Source organism: Vipera ursinii (genome assembly GCF_947247035.1).
Source record: "Vipera ursinii genome assembly, chromosome: 1".
Classification (NCBI taxonomy): domain Eukaryota; kingdom Metazoa; phylum Chordata; class Lepidosauria; order Squamata; family Viperidae; genus Vipera; species Vipera ursinii.
Window position 1 is genome coordinate 204,500,575 of NC_139512.1, and position 23,455 is coordinate 204,524,029.

Here is a 23,455-nt window from a genome sequence, read left to right on the forward strand (position 1 = left end):
TGTGGTCACACGAGGTCCTTGCTTAATGACAATATTGGGGACTGCTGGAATTACTGTTACTAAGTGATGCAGTCATGTGACTCCCTGTTTTATGACAAGTTACTTTGCAGCAGCAATTTCAGTCTCAATTGCCATTATAAAGTGAGGATTACTCATTACTCATACCCACACAAAAATTCCCATAAACCCTATAAAAATTCTGAGAAAATAAATATGGGTAAATATGTAAATCGTTTTACAAAGCAATTTAAATACTTGAAATTGGTGTCGGAGAAGACTTGAGTATACCATGGACAGCCAAGAAAGCAAACAAATGGGTCATCAAACAAATCAACCCAGAATTGTCACTCAAGACAAAATGACAAGGTACAATTTATCATACTTTGGACCTATTTGGTGAAGATCCATCTCTCTGGAAAAGACTGGGGTTGGGAAAAGTGGAAGGAAAGAGAACAGGATGACCAGCAGCCAGGTGGATGGACTCAGTTTCGGTGACAATGCACCATCTGAAGACTTGTAAGACCAGATAAGAGTTGGATTGTCATAGAGAAAATTAAAAGGTGATATTGACGTGATGGAACATAACAAAAGCTTTCCTCTCATTGGTTGACATAGGAAAGTGCCTCAAGCCTTAGGCAAATATTTTTAGTAGCCAGACTAATAGTATCCCATGTACGATGTTAGCTAACTTAAAAGCATTTCAGCAGAATGGAACAGTTTAAAACCCTGCGGCATTCTAATTTTAACAACAGTGAAATCTATAATGTAATTTAACACCTGAAACCTGGGGGCCCAAATATCAAAATGTACGTTTATTTCTCAGCTCAGTTGTGAAGATCATTCTGGCCCCTGAACAATTTTGTCCAATCAGTTTTACTAAACATGTAAGCATTGACTAGCTAAGCTCCTGTGAGAGTCACGTGTAGCATAGCCCATAAAACCTGAAACTGTTATTACTTTAACATTATTGGGGGGTGGCTCCCCCATACACTTCACTGATCTAGGAAAAAGTCTATCAATGCAACAAAGGCATAGTTCACATATACACTGCAGGTGCAAAATCAACTTTGAGACACTCATTCCTCTGGAAAATACCCTGTGAATCCAGGTTATTGGCCTACTTTCTCAGAAAGATTTTAATCTTTCTCATTTGATTTAAGAGTAGGGGGAAAAAAATCACTTGGAATTGATTCCCCAACCAATTTGGCCTTGAAAAAGCAGAAGGACCGTTCATTTATGCTCATGAGGCGAAGCAATATTTCCAGCATACAGTAGGTGGCAATCAGGGAATCAAGAATAGAGAATGCTAGTGATAATAAATGACCTATGAAAATATATACTCATTTAACTTTTTAATTAAATGTTTAATATAATAGATATTTGTGTGATATTTGGTTTGGTATTTTGAGGCCAGAATGCCTTTGGCTAGCAGGCCTTACTCCTGAAATCTTAAGTTGCAATCAGTGCAGTACAGGTGTTTTTTTTCCCCCTAATAAAAAATCATTGATACTGCTGATGTTTTTGGAGAATAACAAAACCTGCTCACTTTCATATAAAGGATTCATAGCATTTTCCAGGCCTGTTATCAAAACTAATAAAAACAATCTGCTTAAGTGCTACTGGAATTAACTGCTATAAAATAAAAAGTTGGAAGTTCTGAGAAATTCTTCATCAGCATCAGAATATGATGAAAAGCAGAAACTTTATTCTGTTGAATACCACACTACCATAATTCCTTCAGATATTCTGATACTACCAGATGGTTAAGGGACACGGTGGCTCCGTGGGTTAGGACGCTGAGCTTGTCGATCAGAAGGTCGGCAGTTTGGCGGGTCGAATCCCGAGTGCCGCGTAACAGAGTGAGCACGTGTTAGTCGTCCCAGCTTCTGCCAACCTAGCAGTTCGAAAGCACGTAAAAATGCAAGTAGAAAAATAGGGACCACTGCGGTGGGAAGGTAGCAGCGTTCCGTGTGCCTTTGGCATCTAGTCATGCCGGTCACATGACCACGGAGACGTCCTCGGACAAGCGCTGGCTCTTCGGCTTTGAAACGGAGATGAGCACCGACCCCTAGAGTTGGAAACGACTAGCACGCATGTGTGGGGGAACCTTTACCTTTACTACCAGATGGTTAAGATTCCATTTTGTTTTAAAACTGGGCTATCTAACGTTTATATTGCTTGAGTAGCGGGAGGACCATACTGCCAAAAGTGGGTGAGCCCAAAATAAAGTTGATGATTGTACAAATAAAAATTAAATGCATATGAAATTAAAATTAATTACTATAAATGCTGTGAACATTTATTTTAGTTTCTTTTAATCCCACCTATATTATATTTATAAATAACTGACGACAGCAATTATGTAGCTAACCACTTATGTATCAATGACTTTAAAAATACAGTTCCATAGAAACTTTGGGGATAGTTTAAAAAGCACATTCAATGCTTTTATGGGAGAGGTGCAGTCAGTGTACCTTTTTCATAGGCTGTGAGACTTCAATTTGTCTTTTAACAATATAAGAATAGATGGTGCATCTATTTTGGTGCTGTCAGCCTCCCAAAGTAGATTTTATAGTGCTATAGAATATACTAATTTTATAAGGAACAAAAAATTAGTTCCAATATAGACTTATAAGCATGTTACTGTGTCTCCTCTGATGAATCTAACTATGTAAATCATAAACAAGCTATGCAGGAGCACATGCAGTTAACTATATAGACAATGTAAAGTTTATTATTTTGTACCAAGATAATATATTTCTGAAGAACGCACACACAATTATCCTCATACATTTCAAAATTCAGAAGGCAAAAATTCATGCTGATCTGAACAAATCTTTTAGAACAGAAGGATGCTTTGTACTGGTATAAAGTATATATTTAAAGGATAAACTATTTCTAATTAGGGAGAAGAACAACATTTGAGGCAGTGACTTTACTAGTAAATACAGGTTACTTTAAATAAAGTTACTCTTCACCATACCACATTATGTCAAATAAAATTTATCCTCTCTGATTATTGTTGAATTTTTCAGCTATCTTCTGCAGTTCCAAATCCATAGCAGCCAGGTTTTCCAGTTCTTTCTCCTGTGATAATGGGGAAAAAATCCATGCAGTTTATTATCTTAAAGGCATAGATCACTTTTTATTCTGAGAATTTGACTGTTAGAAATTCATGCAATTGTATTGCTTAGTGATCTTATTTGATTTAGATTTAATTAGATTTTATCATGGCTCATATGCAAGTATTATGTTTGGATTTTTAACTCTAATGTAGCCCTAGTTCAGGGGTGTCAAACTGCCAGCCCGTGAGCCAGACACGTCATCCGGAAGCCACGCCCACCCCATTGCCAGCAATGGCAACTGTCCCGATACATCTCGTAACATCATGTGATGTCACAAGTTTGACATGTCTGCCCTATTTACTTTTCCTGGTTCTTCCAATAGCCTTTCCTATTAAGGCTGTATAAAGTGTGCAACATGGCTATGTATGCACACGTGTGGGGACATCCGGGAGCTCCTTTCACAACAGTCAACATCAGAAAAAAGTACTCAAGATCCTATAAAATTACACATTCCATCTTACTAGATTTTAATTATGTAGCATTTGCAAAATACTTTAAAATTTTATTGCAATAAAATTAAATTTTGTAAATGCATAATCTCATAGATTATTATTTTTTACTTTAAACGAGATTAACTCCATTATACAAGCAGTATATACTCCAGGTCCCAAACTTTACTCAAGAAAACTGAGAAAGGAAATTAAGGGGAGAGCTTCTAAATACTCATGCATTCTATTTTTATGATTCATGTGATCCGTTTCCGTAAGGAGAGCACGGTGAAATTAATCTCCCTTTCCATCAAAGCATAGTGATGATTCCTAGACTTGGAGATCAACCATGTGATATTAACCTATGCCATTATGCTTATGTTCTGTAGTAACTCGTATTTTTTGAATTTGGCTTAGTATTTATAGGGAACTGCAGTTTCTCTAGGAATCAGTTTGTAAGTGCGAAATGTTTATGTTTTGCAACAAGGATCAGAAATCATCTTCATGCTTTTCTTCAGATTTTTAATTCTTCTCTGCGTCCACATAGTGTTAAGAATATTTGGCACTGATTATTTGTCAAGTTATGTGGTGGGATAGTTTTTCCAGAACATGAGCTTATAGTATGGCAGATATGTCACTCCTTGCACACTTGCTTGTTCAGTTATTTCAGTGAGACATGGTATACCATGTTGTGTAATATTGAAAGTCAGGATGTATCATTCCTGAAGACATAGAAATCTGACTATTTCTAAGTAGGAAGAAGGGTAGGAAATGAGACCTGCAGCCCAGAATTAAAATGAACATGTTAATAGAATACAACAACAGATTTAAAATGAAAAATTGGTTACTAAATTTTAAACAGGTTGCTGTTATGATGATGTAGTGTTGGGTGTCATGCAGCTAAGCATGTATGTATGTGTGTACACAGATGTATCTTGCTGAGTAAAACCTTAGGTGACTGGCCTTGGTCTGCATTTTGGTTAGTCCTTGTCCATATTACAGTAAAAATTTGGTGAAAGCCTTAAAAGGAGTGCTTGAAGACTGGGGAACATAAAACACTTGCCTGTCTTAGCAGTAGATACCAATCCAGAAACGCAGCTATTTTAACAAGATCAATTTAAAGCAAGAAAAATAAGCCTAGTTGTTTATAATCTGAAAGCCTTTAAAAAAAACCTTCCTGGAGCTTAATCACATTTTGTTCAGGTATTTTGTAAGAAATGAAACCAGAATTAAGGTTTTACTCCAGCTTGACCTATAACTAAAAAGATTGTTTCAGTTTATCCCCAGAAGAAAGTTCTTTGCAGAAAATCGGTCACCTGTTATTGCCTTAACCATCTGGCCAATGCTTTGCCATGCCATGACAAAGAAGTTGATTTAAACAGGGACTAAGTAGATTGTACAATCCTGGATATATTCATTTCAAATAAGTTAAATGGAGTCTAACACGTTCTATACTAAATAAATCAGAACTAAGTCCTTGATTGACAGCTTTTTAGATATTTTTAACACTCCAGGATTTTTCTTCCCTCCTCTTAAGATCCAGTTTTGCTGACAATTTCGATAGGGTAATTATAAAACAACTTCAGCAGGTTACATCATTCAAGTGAGGTACAAATGTAAGTGATACCTAGAGACAGAGAAGGCTAAGTGAAAGAAAGCTAAAGTCAGACTATTAACTGGAACACATGGAGGGTCCTGTAGATTATTTGAATACTGTATGAAGCCTGAATCAACAGGACTTCATACGTTTTGATCACATACAAAGTTATCAGCAAGATACGGAGAATATAACCCTAACATATTATCATGTTTCACCTAGCCGCATACTGTATTATTTTGCTGAAATAAAAGACTTTTTAGAAAAGAATTGTTCTAGATTTCTTAGAAACCATAAAATAAATACCTCTTCTGGTGTCAGAGGCCTCTGGTGAAATTTATCCTTGCCACTTCTTATTACGTGTCCCCTTTCAATGTCTTCTTTTGAGTTGTACAGTTCTGGAAATTCTGCAGATTTCTTCCGGTAGCTTAGAAGATGGGCCAACTCATCCATTCTATCATACTGCCTTTTTATCTCAGGTTTGTATAGCCTTTCAGGATTGTTTCTGTTGTCCTGTTTGGGGTTTAAGCTATCCAGGAACCGCTTCTTCTCCCACAAATCATAATCATTATATTCAGGAAAGAATTCCCTCTTATTCAAGTGGGACTTGCGTTCTTCTTCACTCTCCAACAGTGGGTTGATGATGTCAGCGTTCTTGTCCACAGATCTGTTTTTCCACCTGGGCTGTTGGTAATAATATGGATTTAAAGCTCTTTTTACATTTTCTACAAGATAGTGGCTTCTTGGATAGCCCTCCTCTAGCAGAAGAGTTCTTTTATTATCAAAGTGTTTTCCTCTCTCACTGTAGTGTGGAGTTTCTAGCTCTCCATCATTACTAGGATAGTGCTTTTCTTCTCTGGCTTCTTGGCTGTTGAATCGTTGCTCTCCATCTTCTCTCTCCTTGTTTTGTGGTTTTGCCATCTCTTGCTGTACATTTGGTTGGTCATGGTGCCGCTTCTCATCTACGCTATCATGGCTTTGTTTCATACCTTTATTTTCCTGCCTTGCTTTGCTGTAAGGGACCCTTCCTTCATGGTGATGTCTGATCTCCCTTGATGGTCCACCAAAAAGTCTTTTCCTCATATACTGATACTGTTTCCTTTCATTTTCCTCACTGTGATGCTTCATGTCTTCATCACTGTCCTCTTGGCTGGGATACTGTTGACCCCAATATCCTTTGTTCCTGCTCTCTCTCTCCATTTCCTCGGACCTATGCATTTCAATAGCATTTCTTGGTTCCACAAAGTAATGTCCTGTCTCATAATGGTTGGGGTGATGACTCCTTTTAGCCCAAAATTCACTTTCTTCCTCACTAGGCTCTTCAGATGAGCCCCTTTTTTCACCAGTAGGATGGCTGTTGTATTCAGAGGACTTACCCAATCTTGGTTTTCTTCGATAATGTCCTGATTTGTGGTCTTGCTTCTCTGTTTCACCACCGTCCTTCTCTGAAGAATCTTCAAATTCTTCATGAACACTATGATGATACTTTTCATTACTCTCCTCTTCCTCTTCCTTTTCTTCCTCCTCCTCCTCCTCCTCCTCGTCATTGTCTTCATTTTCCCTTTCTTGACTCTGAATTATTTCTTCCACATACTTTTGGCCATGGGAATGCTTGTAATCATCCTCATCCATTTTTCCAGATGTAAGAACCGACTTTTTCTCTAGAGGCTCAGATTCTACTTCTTCACTGGCTTTCTTTTCTTTGCCTCCATCGCCATTGTGATGGTTTCTTTTATAATTATCTTCCTCAGCTTCTTTTTCATTCTCATTCTTTTTTTCTTCTTTAGGGGCTCTATCCAAAGCATAAGAGGTCCCTTGGGAGGCAGTTTCTTGGTTGCTGCTTCCCCCATATTTCTTCGTTTCCTGATGCCACTTAGCATCTCCTTCTGCCTGTCTCTTAAACTCTTCTTCACTCACATCTTGTCCTTCCCTCACAGTCCCTTCTGACTGCTTTCTTAATTCTTCTGATTCAGATAAAGTTCTTGTGCCAAGTTCCATGCCTTGCTGTATATTTTTCTCTTTTTGTTTTTGTTGTTCACCTGCAACAAAACAAAATGTGCTAAGGATTCCTCATTATAATACCATTGTATTTTCATTTTCATTTTCATTATGGACTACCTGGTCTTACCCAGTGCAAAGTCGCGTGGTCGCACAGAGAGACGGACACTGGAGCTGGGTAGTACCTTGTTTATTCGGATCAGGAATGAATCTGGGACAAAGGGGTTTACCTGGTGTTTCTTATACCTGCCCAGGTGAATGATGACCAATGGATTTGAACCTGGGCTTCCCGCCAGTGCAGGTGACCAATAGGTTTGAACCCTGGCTTCCCGCCAGAGCTGACCATGCCTGGGGCTGCCAATGACTCACTCCATTCCGGCTTTTCCCGCCTTAGCGGTTATCGCCTGGAGCTGTCCAGCCCCCTGCTGCGCTGGCATTTCCTGTGTATGCTAGCAGCATACACTACACCCAAGTAAGACCACACCTGGAATACTGCAGCCAATTTTGGTTACCATATCACAAAAAAGATGTTGAGAGTCTGGGAAAAAATCAGAGAAGAGCAACTAAGATGATCAACGGCCTGGAGACTAAAACATACGAAGAACGGCTGCGGGACTTGGGTTTGGCTAGTCTAAAGAAAAGAAGAAATAGGGGAGATATGATAGCAGTGTTCCAGTATTTGAGGGGCTGCCACAAAGAAGAGGGAATCACGTTATTCTCCAAAGCACCAGAGGGAAGGATGAGAAACAATGGTTGGAAACTGACCAAAGAGAGAAGCAATTTGGATTTAAGGAGAAACTTCCTGACAGTGAGGACAATTAATCAGTGGAACAGCTTGCCTCCAGAAATCGTGGGTGCTCCATCACTGGAGATTTTCAAGAAGAGGCTAGACAATCACTTGTCTGAGATGGTATAGGTCACAGGTCTGCAACCCGTGGCTCCGGAGCAGCATGCGGCTCTTTCAGCCATCTCCTGCGGCTCCCAGTCCTCTGCCATGTGCAGTCCAAAAAAAATAAAATAAAGTGGGACTAAAAAAGTTCAACCAATCGATTCAAATATGCAGGGTAGGTGCATATCTCGCCTTGGCTCCACTCTTCAGTCAAACCCTGTTCTGCGCATGCGCGCATGTACGCACATGTGCACACAGTATTTGCGGCTCCCAGTTTTTCCTTTTGTGAGGGAACCGGTTCCGAGTGGCTCTTTCACTGTTTCAGGTTGCTGACCCCTGGTATAGGTTCTCCTGCTTGAGCAGGAGGCTGGACTAGAAGACCTCCAAAGTCCCTTCCAGATTCTATTCTATTCTATTCTATTCTATTCTATTCTATTCTATTCTATTCTATTCTATTCTATTCTATTCTATTCTATTCTGTTCTGTTCTGTTCTGTTCTGTTCTTCTGTCCCTGGTTTTCTTCCACTTTCCCTTTCTCTTCAGGACCTCCCAAAGAGCATCAACAACCATGGAAAATTTTCTTTGTACTATTATTACCTTGTGCATACCTCACAATGGTCAGTGGTGACTTCATCACTTGCTCACTATTCCTCCAACATTCCCTCAACTCTCACCTGGTAACAGCCATTCCATCATGCTGCAGCAAAGAAACAAAAGGGGCTCTTCTATGGATGGTATGGTCAGAAACCAGCATTTTATTTTGAATCTGTATTTACAGTCTGAATGGATACGAATATTTAACCTGACCTGGAAAAAAAGCCACAGAGAATGCACATGGAGGACTACTTACTCTTTTAAGAACATGCCCCCATTACAAGGGTTCTTGTCTATAAACTTTTATCTGTCAAGAAGAAGTTTAGGTAAATTTGCCACTTTAGCTTGCCCTTGACCCTAGGACACGGGAATCCATATTTTTGATGAATAAGGTTATCATTATGATTGTATGTGTGTATGCCTATTCATTTCCCCTTTTAAAACTAAGTCATTTAAAATGTTTCCAAGCCTGGGATGCTGAATGTATCAAGGGCCCCATTTCCTGGCTATATTTCTAACTGGCTACGTATCTTGGCTGCTGTATATATTTATTTTGGATGCTTTTATTGTTTTTTATTGCTTTAAAACATTTTAGTGCCTTAATTGTAATATATTGTTTGAATTGTAAGTCATCCAGAGTCATTGAGTGAGATGGCTGGCTATAGAAATTGAATGAATGAATGAATGAATGAATGAATGAATGAAATTGTTTTATGTACTCCACGTCATATTATGTTAATATAATAATGTTAATATATTATAAGAATAATATAAACAGTTCTTAGCCCATGCTTCCTGAGCAAGCATTAAGAGGTTGAGGCAAGTGGATTTCCAGCCCAAAGAAATTGCAATTTTAGATATTCTTTTCTAGTCAGATGTGTGTCTCTCGTATGTGTATTCCATTTACCAGAGTGCATGTGGACTCACAATCAGTAAGTCCACTTGGAACCAATTAACTGTTGTCAGCTTTCTAAATATTAGTACTAACATTGCTATTTGCATTAACACTTGTACTCTTCAATGAGCCAGTTTTCAGTTACTGGTCTTGTCCGACCAGATCTGACAGAATTGGTATGTTACAGATTCCATCATCTAGAGGCCTATATTTGGTAGGCCCTAGGCTGTGGGCCTTTTTGGCTGTGGCACCCATACTGTAGAATCTTCTCCTCCAGATATAAGATTGGCCTCATCATTCCTGAGTTTCTGAAGGTCCCTCAAGACCTGATTATGCCAGCAGACCTGAGGACCCCAGGGGACCGATGAAGTTGTGAGGTTGATTCCATTTTCTTCTGAACAGACAAATACAGGCCTCAGGGATTTTAAGTGGGGTCTGACCTCTCCCACTTCCACCCCTGGAAGGATTCCAAGTTTGCCAGTCTTTTCAGACTACACCCCATTCTAGCTGAGAACCACAATATGGTTCTTCAGAAAAGAAGCAATGGACTTGAGCTCCTCCATAATGTGTTTGCTGGGAAGCTTCACTTTCCCAGAACTACTATCCTCTATACCAGGGGTGTCAAACTGCTGGCCATGGACTGGTTGTGTCATGGCAAAACCGCGCCCACCCCATTGCCGGCAATGGAAAGAAAGTCGCAATACGTTGCGACACGTCACAAGACGTTGCGAGTTTGACACCCCTGCTCTATACGTAGTGCCATATCACAGTCCACTTCAGGAAGTCAGATAAATTTAATAAATACATAAATACAAAAGACACATGTATTCTGGGAACTTGAAATATGTTTCTTCAGATATTGCTTAACTACAGTTCTCAGGAATCTCTAGTAGTAATGGTAAAATCTGCTGGAAGTTGTAACTGAGCAATTTTGGAAGTCTCCCAGTCCACATTACATAAATATTACATATTACAACATTATATAATAGTGTGTGTGTGCGTGTGTGTGTGTGTGTGTGTGTGTATCTTAAGTGTTTTTTTGAACACGCTGTGTCGACCCAAATATGGGTCTTTTTTCTTCTTTTGCCTGTATCAGTTCCCAAAATCCAAATTTGGTGTGTGTGTGTGTGTGTGTGTGTGTGTGTACACACACACAAACACACATATACATATACATATACATATACATATACATATACATATACATATACATATACTCAACTAGCATAAAATCTGGTTGTGGAAAGTATGTTACTTTTAAGATATGCACTTACTTTTTTTCAGAAGCTCCTTGCACTGTGGATTAATAAGCGGAGAATTGCCTTTTGATAAACTGTTCAAAAGGACTTCTATAATACATCGGGTTATCTGGATCAAAAGCAACAAAGGAAGATGATTCATTTAATATTGAAATATTCTATTTCAACCAAATATTCAAGCCGATTAAAATCATAAACATGGAAAACAAATTTATGTTTGGAAGATTCCAAGTGAGTAAGTACTGTAATTCTGAAGCAAAGGAAACTAAATTTCTAAGTTATTTAATAGTTGTTCAAAAAATAAAAAATACCCATCTAAATAATAGCATCTTTATTTTTACCATCATGATATGAACTGGAGGAGGAAATCCGAAAATTTAGGCCACTAGATTTCCAAAACATGTGACACCAAAGAAAATGAGGGTTTTTTTTCCATATGCTTTACTTATTTCAAAGGCCCTCCAGCCCCACATGGAAACGTCACCCTTATTTTTGTGGTTTCCAATGCCCATAGAATCATGCTATTGAATTTGGGGTCAAGGTACAAGAGCTGTGCAGCCAGCTGGCCATCAACATTTTCTCCACTCCTCATTACCCCATCTTCTTCCTGCACTGATCTCGATTTTAGCATCTACTAAGAAAGATGTGGTAGTCCTGTTTTTTTGAGAAGACAAAAAATTATATAAACACCAGTCGGATATCCTGTATTGCACTACGAAGCACTGCACAAATCCAATTGTTTTTATGTCATAAGATACAGCTGTTCATTCAGGGCCACTTATGAAAGGCTTCTATGATAGGATACCACGATTTAGACTCGCTATGAAATACTATGTAATGAGACATAGTAAGCTGGAATTCCCATGACTTCAGTTAGATTTAAGCAGTGCTTTTTTTGTAAAAGAAAAAGGTGCCGGAACTCACATATGTCATACAACCCACCTTGCCTACCCTACAAGGTTCCATCCAAAAAAGGTGCCGGAACTCCGTTCTAAGCGTTCTATGACAAAAAAAGCCCTGGAGTTAAGGAGTCTCAATGTAAACCTTTTGTGTTCCTGTTTTTAATATTTTAAAAACCTCTTGACTCCTAGAAGACAACAGAAATATGGGAAGAGGCTGAAAATTTCTCTGGATTGAACATCCACGTGGAATTGTTGAATTGGGCACAATCCAGGGGGGAAAAATGCATGAATTTATCCAAAACATTCATATGAGAAGAGGAGGACACCAGGTTCATTAAATTATTTTGCTTACAAGAGACTCTGACCCTGTCCCTTGCTAAATTGTCCTGAAAGGTCCTTCCTCCAAATGAAGGAGTTGTCATCCATTAAAACAGTCCTATGTGTAAAGCACTTTGTAGGTCTCTAGAGCATGCAAGAATTTCTGATAATCTGTGAAAGTGCCAGGTGCAAATATCAGGACCACATGTTAAGTTCCAATTAAGGTGATTTATTGCTCATGCCTATTCACAAGAATCTGGTCAACTGTAATTCAAGAGGGGTTGAACTTAGACTGCTTGTGGGAATGTAACAATTCTAGGCTGATCCCTCTCTTAACTCTGCCCCCAGGGCTCTGCCACTCCGCCTCCCACAAAAGTGACATAATAAATCTCACTTTTTAAACAAATGAGAATTTTTCTGCTCACCATTTCTCCAGTATGATCATCATTTTCCACCGGAGCTGAATGAATGCCTTTAAAGCAAAAAAGATAAAAAAAAATAGAGGAAGAGTTTGAAATCACAGCTTTGGAAAAGACAACTAAACTCGCTGTGGAACGTGCTTTGGTTATACCGAATATTTGCTGTATTTGAAAGCATTCTTTTTCAATCAGAGAATAATTTTCATGCCCTAGATTTGGGTTGCCCATATCACCATTTGCACAAATGCACTTGGCTCATTCTGATTTAATACAGTTCTCTTTATTTAAAAAGATACTAATGGGAGGTTAGACAAATGCTAGCAAGCAGCATCTTCTTTATTTCCAATAGTGCAGAAACTGCATCTAATACATCTGGGAACGTGTCAGCCAAATGTGACTGAGAACAGCCTGATGAGTTTATGTGGGTTGCCTATATGTCTACACAATGATGTATATGTTTACAGTGAAAATACAATCATGCAGCAACCTTGCAGTTTATTGTGATTATGACTTGCAGAGCGAAAGCAACAACTTGTTCTGAGTTTTTGAAGAGGCTCCCTTTCCCCCTTTGCATATCCACATGTGAGCAATGCACACATGCACACAGACACACACGTACACCCAAACACACAAAGCTACTTGATTTATTTTGTTTGGTTCCATTGAGTGTGTATTATTTCGTTTTATAACTGTATCTTTATTTACAGTAGATGCTTCCCCTTCCCAATATGAAGAAAAAAGTATTAGTTTGCCACTCTGATTTGCCATTCTTACTTAAGCTGATTCATATAACATTGTGATTTTCCATTATTAATAAAGAACATTATTTTGTATTATTCTACTAGGATGATTGTATGAAACCTTTTTAAAAAAAAGTTCCTTGGGTTCAAATAATAACAACCAATGGACCAAGAAAGAAGAACAGGAAAGTAAGTATGATCAACTAAATATTTCGATATAATCTTTTAACTTTCCCATTTTTTGTAAATTATGATAGTAGCAATGCAAAAGTCCCTGGGAAGTTGCCAGATGGCATTAGGAGTGTCTCTTTCCCCACCTTAGTGTGTCAAGAGAATGCTGGTTCATGTTGCCTGCCTCTGTGTTTGAAATCACCCCACCCTCTGCCTTCCCCCGTTCCCCCCCCTGACACACACACATGAGTGCTTGCCTCCATCTGCAATGCAGGCAGTAAAAAGCAGACATGGACAGAAGCACCAAAATAAGCAAATTGGTTTGCTCACACGGTTTAATCATGAATGAACCCCCAATATGCAGCCATCCATCAGGCAGGACACTAATTGGTAGTGCAAACCCCATGGGGTGCAACCCAAGCTGTGTTCAAATGAGTAGGTGCCATAATTTCTTGCCCTCATTTCAAAATCAGTTTGTAGCTTTGATGCTACAAAGGGCAGAGATATACTTTTGGAGAGAGGAAAAAATGAAAAAGAGCATCGTCAGCCCTGTTGGATCATTCCAGGCTCTATACAGTGTGCAGTGATAGAACATATTTGATATTTCATGAAAGAGGGAACAATACGGTGCGATAGCAAATTAGAACAGGCTTTGAATAAAACATTGGAGAAACCCTATGGGCACTTGGCATGCATTCCATTTCTCCTAGCATGTATAAAGGTAAAGGTAAAGGTTCCCCCACACATGCGTGCTAGTCGTTTCTGACTCTAGGGAGTGGTGCTCATCTCCGTTTCAAAGCCGAAGAGCCAACGCTTGTCCAAGGATGTCTCCGTGGTCATGTGGCCGACATGACTAGACGTAAATTGATTTTACTTCAAGATATTTGTCATCTGTCACCAGAGCAGCCAGTGGTATATGAGATAGCTGCAACCTTAGCTTAAAGCAGACATGTCAAACATAAGGCCCGGGGGCCGGAAGTGGTTTCATGTGGCCCGCAAAGCCATCCTGGAAACTGTGAGGGAACGGCCCCCACTGCCTTGGCCCTGGCCCAGAGACCCTCAGATCTGTCCCACTTCTGCCCAGGCCCCCATAGGCACCCTTGATGCAAATGATGTAGAGCTGGCCACGCCCACCCAGTAGGCCACGCCCACCCAGCCCCCTGAGGGCAACTGCAATGCTGATGCGGCCCTCAATGAAATTGAGTTTGACACCCCTGGCTTAAAGGGTCTTGTTCATCTTCAATCATTTATATGGGGAAGCTGGTTTGGACCTGAGAATTAAAGAACTCATGATCTAGAGTAAAAGGTGCCCACATACAGTCACCTACCTCCCATAATTATATAAAACCCCATTTGTCCCTTTCCTGGTCAAGTAGTCAATCTGCATGAATCCCCTCAGTTTTATTTTGTGATAGCTCTCTTCCCAATCTTCCTATAGAGTTGAAATTTTGCAGTTGCTTAAATAAATTTTAATACTTATTAAAATCACCACAAGCATTAAAGGCATGCATGGTATTATTTTTTCCCCGTTGTTATTATGGTCATCATTATCTAGCATCTGATGTGATTCTCCATTTTTTTTGGATATGATTCCTTCTTGCTAAAGGGGACCTCTGGTCCCTATATTCTGGGTCAAATACTATTACAAAACTTCCTTAGTGTAATTATCTAGAAAAAAATGCAGCAGTTAGTATTGGTTATTAGAAGGGTATATAACATAACACATCGATATTCTACTTAATACCCTCAAAGATGGCAAAGACTTTTTTTTCCCTTCGCTTCTCCAAAGGGCATGATTTGACTTAATAGGCTTAAAACAGATATTTTAGTTCAGGGGTCTTCAAACTTGACCTTTTTATGACGTGTGGACTTCAACTCCCAGAATTCCTTAGCCAGGCACGCTGGGAGTTGAAGTCCACACGTCATAAAAGGGTTAAGTTTGAAGACCCCTGTTCTAGTTGAACCTTACAAGAAATGTCTTTGTGGTGAGAGCATGAGGTTTGAGAAGTGACATGTTAGAAGAGCAGTAGAGTTTCCCTTGCTGAAGGCCTTCAGTCAGAGATTGACAACCCCCTCTGTGGAACAGAATTATTTCATGAGTGGGAACTCTTTTATTATTTTTTCAGGAGACCAGAGCAACAGGAAATTGAGCTACAAGGTTATTTGTCACTGAGGGGAATGAGAAAGGGATTCCTAACATTATTGACACTGTTCCCTCCCCCCCGTTTTTAATATTTTTTATGAACATTAACAGTAAGCTTACTGAGGTATTTTCCAGCTGAAAGCACAAAAAAGCACTGTCATTATTTGGCCATCTGTGGATGAATTTTGGCATTGCAGTCCAGAGAAAAGATTATTCTTAACTAGATTTCATGTTTGCCCCCATGCATAAAGGAGCTGTCATGCAGGAGCACTATAATGGAAAGCTAAGTGCTGGGCCAGATCTGAAACTGAAGCCAGAACTCAGCCATACGTTTCAGAATTCCAATCCTCATTATATGTGAAGACTGACCATGATGCTGAGGCTGTTAGAAAGGCCTGAGATTCACCACCTCCTAAACTAACTGCCATTCAAAATGCTTACAAAGGAAAAGCACCATAAGGAAGCAAGTGAAATTGCTGTCCAGTTTGTTTAATTCCCTAGCAGCAATTTAAGCACTGAACAAAAAATGCTACCATCTGTCAGCTGGCAAAAGAGCAGAGAGGACTATCTATTTGGACCATATCCCTGGAGCTCCGTACATTGGGGACCCCACCCCACTCTCCTTATATATACACTGCATTAAAACTACAAAGGTAGTTGTGTTCACCAATGTTTATGTTGATGCTTTTCATGGTGGGATGCCTCTTATACCAAATGGAGGGAGGTCTAGATTCTAGATCAAAATCCTTCTTTCATGGTGCAACTGCAAAGAAGGTTGGATGCAGACCTGACATTCTTTTGATCCTGTGTGATAGGATCACACAGAACAACATATATCTCTATAGCAAACTCTGGCGTCTGCACTGAGTCCAGCTGAGTCTGTCTTTTCCTGGAATGGCATCTGTTTAGATTTCCCCTCCCTTCTGCCTCTTTTGTGCCCCACTCACCTGCTCAGTGGGTGAATATGTGGACCAGATTTGAAATGGAAGGGATGCAGAAAAAAAGGGGGGAAGGGTAATCAATCCCATTTCTAAAGCATGAGAGGGGGGAAATTCACAAAATTTGGGATGCGGTCCTCTCATTTCTTTTAATCGGAGGAAAATCTTGAGGGATTGTACCCTACAATTATTACATGTAGAATCACAAACACTGAGGTCCATGTGATGAACGATCACTATCCATTAAGCTGCTCGTTCCTGATAAAAGGCAAAGCAATGTTTCAACAAATTGGTATATTGCAACATTAAATAACAGTGGGCTATGTGAAGAGGTCAAATGCTGCTGTCTGAGGTGGTGATGTTGCCTGGGGAAGGAAAATACATCCCCAGCAGAAGGGTGTCCTTTAAGCCATAGCCACTCCATTTTTGCTAGTTCCAAAATTTCGATAAACTCAGAAAGCATCAAATACGCTGGCTGTTCTTTCTTCAGCTGGTATTAAAGCGTTCCACTAACGCATAAGAGAATCACTCAGTGTTAAGTTTCATCCTGACGTTTTCTACGGCAAATTAAAATATATGAACTGTAACAGCCATTGCATAGCCAGGATCTGTGTGTTTAATACAAACGGAGGAGAAGCTCTCTGACTCAGTGGCAGAGTGCACCCTTGCCTTTCAGAAGATCCCTTGTTAAATTCACAGCACCTCCAGTTTAAGAAAAGGTCTTGTCTCAAGTTGTGAGGCTACATGAGGTTTGAAAGACAATGCCTTTGGCTAAGGAGGAAGTATATTGAAGATGCAGGCCATAAACTTTACCATAAGCCATGCAAGCTGAGGATAATTGATGATGATGATGATGGAAAGGACCTTGGAGGTCATCTAGTCCAACCCCCTGCTCAGGCAGGAAACCCTATACCATTTCAGACAAGTGGCTGGCCAGTCTCTTCTTAAAAACTTCCAGTGTTGGAGCATTCACAGCTTCTGGAGGCAGGTTGTTCCACTGATTAATTGTTCTAACTGTCAGGAAATTTCTTCTTAGTTCTAGGTTGCTTCTCTCCTTGATTAGTTTCCATCTGTTGCTTCTTGTCCTGCTTTCAGGTGCTTTGGAGAATAGCTTGACTCCCTCTTCTTTGTGGCAGCCCCTGAGATATTGGATCACTGCTATCATGTCACCCCTCACCCTTCTCTTCGTTAAACTACACATACCCAATTCCAGCAACAAAAGGAGTCGAGATCCAAAACAGACTCCCATTGTAGAATAACATAGACATTGGATCCAGTGTAAGATAGCTTCCCAAATTTGCTGCAAAAATTATATTTTAAATACCAGACATGCAAAATTCTGTTTTCTCCCTGCTGCTTGGATCCTCCAGTCTTACGCCAAAAATAATGAAGATTTCATCTTGAGAATATAATTCTATGACTTAAAATTTTAAAACAGTTGCAAGCAACTTTGTATTTCTAAGTCCTGTCAGGGATTAAGGGAACGTTAAGAAATTCCTTAGTATAATTATTATGGTTGATATGATTGCAGTGCATAGTAAGCAACACACATAACTTACCTGTTTCTTTTGTCTATGTTGTTGTCAGTTGAAAAGCTATCCTATTATATATAAATGTTGATGTCCTCCTTGGCATAAAGTGAGTGAAGTGTTAACATATGATGGCTGTACATGTATAATACATGAAGATAGCATCTTCTCATTACAGTGCAGTTGTTCAGAATGAGAGAAAAATGGGTCATGTTTAACAAAAATAACCCTCAGTGATGGTGATAAATTACTATTACTGCTGGTAGGAACAATATAGCCTCAGATTACAAAAGGTACATCTCCCAGCCAAGAGTTTTATTAGTTTATTTCCTAAATCTATAAAGATATATACATGTTGTTCCTTTCTCTACCAGATATGCTATACTTGCTTATTTTTCATTAGATGAAACATTAAATTTTTGTTTCATTATAGAACAGTGAGTTCAGGTGGAGCAGCTACCATATTATTCTTTAACTTTGTGCAAGTCTATATATCACATTGTTAATTAAGGTTAATTGCAACTAGCAGAAAACAGCACAAAATAAACAGTCCTAATTTGCTAATGCAGAGCCAGCCCTCTCATAGTAGGAGGCATTCAAGAACATGGTGCATTTGAGCTTAAATATGAGGATATATATACCAACTTCCACTCATGCAAAAATCTCACCATATGGTTCTGGGTAAGTCATTATTTCTAAACCTAATCTAATTCATTGGGTTATGTCTCACCATGATCAAAGCTGCAAAATAGATCACCTGCGGACAAATGTTATAGTAAAACAGATTAATAAATAATCAGGCTGCCTGCTGGTTATCTGTTCTTACTTCTGTTCTATTTAACCTACAGCAGAGAATCATTGATACATCGTAGTGCAGACAATCCAGATTGGATGACTCCCTAGAGTCAATACATCTTCCAGAACCCTCTTCCAAGGTATATGAATGATTCTACTTCATTAGCCCTCAACAGTGGGCATGCCAATTATTGAGCCTATGAAAGCAACTAATGCTGGTCTTCCAATTGGTACAGAAGCCACTGACCAGTATAGGTACTGTTAAAGCCTGTAAGATTTGTTTTCTGATGAAATGATTTAAGTTTGTTGTTGTTGTTGTTAGTTGCGAAGTCGTGTCCGACCCATCACGACCCTATGGACAAGGTTCCTCCAGGCCTTCCTGTCCTCTACCATCTTCTGGAGTCCATTTAAGCTCATTTCTACTGCTTCAGTGACTCCATCCAGCCACCTCATTCATGGTTGTCCCCTTCTTCTATTGCCCTCAATCTTACCCAGCATTAGGCTCTTCTCCAGTGAGTCCTTCCTTCTCATTAGGTGGCCAAAGTATTTGAGTTTCAACTTCAGGATCTGGCCTTCTAAAGAGCAGTCAGGGTTGATCTCCTCTAGGACTGACTGGTTTGATCGCCTTGCAGTCCAAGGGACTCGCAGGAGTCTTCTCCAGCACCATAGTTCAAAGGCCTCAATTCTTTGGTGCTCAGCCTTTCTTTATGGTCCAACTTTCACAGCCATACATTGCAACTGCTTTAAGTTAATGAATTTTAAACAGTGTGTGAGGGTTGTAGTTGTGCTAAAGAACTTGAAATCTTGTGACTGAATAATATACAAATCTAATAAGCAAAGTTAAACTTCCTTGCCTATGCTCCCACATTGCCAGCAATAGAGCTATGCTTTGGAGTATCTAAAAATGGAAGAGGCATAAGCAATATAATATCTCTATGTTTCCAACATTGGAAAGAGGGATGCAAGGCTTTTTATTCATGTTGTGGTCAGGAATCCTCAGGTGAGAAAGGACAAGGGAAAGACATTTGAATGGGCAGTCAGATGAAGGCTTTGGAATTGAAGGGACTTTCTCTCCATTCTCCTTATCAACCCAACTTGTCTATAGCAACATGATACTAATGGCATCAGTGACAATACCTTGTTCTGCTGACATTATCAAACATCAGAAACAATGATAATATATGATATTTCTCCACATTTCTCTCTTAAACTGGATTTAATATGAGAATAATATGTGTGCCTTAAGGATCAATGAGAAAACTTTCAACATTCTCAGATATTGTATGTTACGCATATACACGCTGAATTTTTTTTTACTTATATACATGTGGCTAAAGCTTCCCCTTCATTCCAGGAAAGTAAAAGAAGTTTTGTAAGAGTTATTGAATATAGAATATTATATTGGCTGATAAATGTTCATGAGAAAATTTAATGAGAATTAAATGTTTTGGGGAACTCTTATGAGTAAGACAGTCTTTGGTATCTCACAAGATAATGACATTATAGAATTAGCAATTCAAATTGTTCTGCTTGGTTATACCTTAATTTAAATATACAGTCATAGTATCATTTTTACATGCAGTTCTAAAACATTCTTGAAAACTACATTAGTGAAGTTCTTACATTTTTACACTGTTACATTATTTGATTTCAAACTACTCTACAATGTACATGCCAAGATATTCTGGAACAACTGACTGTTCTCTTATACAAAAATGCTAACGTAAGCCTCATTAAATTTAGTGGTGCTGATTCCCTGCTAAGTACATAGAGGACTGCAGCCTATAGGGGAATGTAGATTTGCATTTTATTATAGGAACAAGTAGAGTTCATTCGAGATTCAATCATAATAGAGTAGACTGAATAAAATGGAAGGGACTTAAATTGCCCCTTCCTAATCCAATTCTAATTCATATTATGGATTTAGTTTTACTAGATCCAGGATAAAATTCTGATATGTAGGCATGAGATTTCACCCAGTATATACAATCTGGTCAACATCTGCATAGCATTTCAGATATACACAGATGTGAAGTTCAAGAATCATATTGTCCCTTTCTCGCTAGCGCTTGTAAAACCTGAAAAACAAAATCCACACACTTGTAAGGGGAAGAGAGAAGATTTTTTTTAAAAAAAAGAGGTCTGAATGCTACAGGTTTTAAAGGAAGGAGCAACAACACTTTGATGGTGACAATTACCCTCAAGAGTACTTTTGTTAAAAACAGTTGCTTTTATTTGATGAGGACTAAGCAGCATTTTCTTAATCATCTGCTTGTTCAAGCTGATGGGGAAAAGTCAAACGTTATTTAAATGGTCCCTTTTTATATGCTTTCGTCAATCGATAGAGCCACTAGTAAACACTCTCGTCAACATATTCAATATTACTTTTCTTAAGTGATTTTAGCCTTTAGATTTTTTTTAAAAAAATTATCTTACATTGCAAAAAAAGCATAATCTGAACAATACATTTAATCACTGAAAAATTAAACCATATATTGGTATGTTTGTTTTTCTGCCACAGAATATGTACGTGCACCCAGTAACTACACCAGAGTTTCCTTCTTGTTTCTTTTCTCATATACATGTTAAGAGACAAATATAAATACAAATATGTCTATACACATGCACACTGCATTACGTTTCCCCAGCCTTATTATCTTTTCCTCTGCCCCAAAAAACTTAGGCCAGTTTATGGATGGATGGATGGTTCTGACTGGGGAATCTAGTGCACTTCTGAAAGGCAGAAGCTGCCCAATTGACTGGGCTGATTTCCAACATACTTCTGAGATTTTGGCTCTGCTATTTGCACAGCAATGAATCTTGCTGGGTCTTCCTCCAGCAAAGAAGTGAACATACGCTAGCTATTATTAATCATTAAGTAGACCGTGTACGCACCCACACTCTTGTTTCTGTACGTCTACGATAAAGAGTATGTATTGGTGGCAATTAATTAATGCATTGCTGGCACAGACATTTTATGAGATGAGATGAGAGCCACATGCAGACTGAGTTGTTAATTGTCAGAAGACTACTCCCTTCTCCCGTGCCAATTCTCAACCAGTGGGTGAGGGCTGTGGAATTCCCACCGTGTGCCTTTTCCGCACACGGCAATCCTCCACCACGCTCCTCAACCCTATTGCCGCTGTCCAAGGTGCTGATCCTGCTTCGCTGGTCTGACTTACCTGTCAGTGCGAATCCGAGGAGGCTGAGCAGCGCCACGCAAGGCACCATGGCCGGCGGAGCAAGCATCTGGCACGCAAAGGCTGAAGCTTCTTCGTATCACTTCCTCTTCTACCAGCAGATCCAGGCTATTTAAGGGAGGGTGTGGGGAGATACGCGCCAGAGTCAAGCAGAGGAAGGAGGGAAGGGTTTTGCGTCAGAGGTGGACCCCAAAGGAACAGGGCGGAGAATTCCTGAGATGGTCTCAAAGACCCTCCCTTAGAATCTGCTCAGGAAGGACTCCCACCTCAGCTCCATCTTTCCCTTTGCCGCACAAAGCCTGCCCCCCAATTCCCAACCCCGGTAGGATGGTTCTTATTATTTCCCAACGAAGGTAAAGCCCCCCCCCCATTCTTTGGAATTAACAAACGCCGTTGCCTGCACACACACACACACCCCACTTGGAAATCCAAGTGTCTCCCTTCTATCTTCATTCAAGCCTCCTACGCTATTTGGCCCGATATTTTTCCTTTTGATCTCCACCCAAGCAGAGCCATTGCGAAGGTCTTTCGGGAGCTTTGTGGTAACCCTTCCTTTCCTCTGTGACTAAGATTCCTAAACCATGGCGTCCCTCCCCCCCCCCACCCGGCGCCAGAAAAGGAGAGGCCTTCCTTTAGACACAAATAGAGAGCGAGAGGCCCGTAGGAATCTGCTTATAGAATCGGAAAGGTGAGGCACAAGGTAAAACAGCACGGCCCCTGTAAAAAAGAAAATCGCACGCAAGTGAAGCCTTTGAACGCTTGGTCAACTCTGGCTGTTCGACACAAGCTCATTAATGAAAAGCCCTCTTCTGCTTTCACTCGCTGGTCCGCTCCCCCGCCCTCCCGCCCACACACCCGCTCGCCGGCTCTCTCTCCTCCGTTCTCATTCTCAGCAGAGAGAGAGAGAGAGAGATTCAGTCCGCGTGCCCCGTTCCTGGCTTTTGAGCTTTGGCCTCTCTTCATCTCAGGGAGAATTTAGCGGGATGAGAGAATGATCGTGTGTCTTGAAATTTACGTCCTGTTTATTCAGGCAGTTGCTACGATGTGGGGCAATGGAAAGAACCCAACGAGGAAAAAGAGACTGCTGTCTGCTGACGTCCTGTTTTCTCCAAAGCACTCTGTGTGGTTGTATGTTGTTCCCTCCCCCTCATTCTCTCCCGGAGCGGCAGAACGGATTGATCTTTCTTCACAGCAATCATCCCTACAGTATACGTTTCAACACATTATTGAACGGAGAAGTGTGCACATGAAATTCTTCTCTTCCTGGTCTTCTCTCTCTCTCCCTCTCTCCCTCTCTCTCCCCCCTCTCTCTCTCTCCCTCTCTCTCCCTCTCTCTCTCTCCCTCTCTCTCCCTCTCTCTCTCTCTCTCTCTCTCCCTCTCTCTCTCTCCCTCTCTCTCCCTCTCTCTCTCCCTCTCTCTCTCTCTCTCCCTCTCTCCCCCCCCTCTCTCTCTCCCTCTCTCCTTCTCTCTCCCTCCCTCTCTCTCCCTCTCTCTCTCTCCCTCTCTCCCTCTCT

The 23,455-nt window shown here is 40.0% G+C and overlaps 1 protein-coding gene and 1 long non-coding RNA gene across 2 annotated transcripts in view; one reads left to right on the forward strand and one right to left on the reverse strand.

The window, feature by feature from the left end:
- Nucleotides 1-2,686: 2,686 nt before the first annotated feature.
- CHGB (chromogranin B) lies at nt 2,687-22,009 on the reverse strand. Its single transcript, XM_083349308.1, has 5 exons — nt 21,923-22,009; nt 12,431-12,477; nt 10,801-10,894; nt 5,457-7,189; nt 2,687-3,087 (listed from the first exon to the last, which is right to left on the reverse strand). The coding sequence occupies exons 1-5, from the start codon at nt 21,987-21,989 to the stop codon at nt 3,004-3,006; spliced, it is 2,025 nt and encodes a 674-aa protein (XP_083205434.1). The 5' UTR covers nt 21,990-22,009; the 3' UTR covers nt 2,687-3,003.
- LOC310632247 overlaps nt 18,821-23,455 on the forward strand; it is a 49,659-nt gene continuing 45,024 nt past the window's right edge. The window contains exon 1 of the long non-coding RNA XR_014490814.1: nt 18,821-18,880. This is a non-coding gene — a long non-coding RNA (uncharacterized lncRNA). The remainder of the gene's footprint in view (nt 18,881-23,455) is intronic.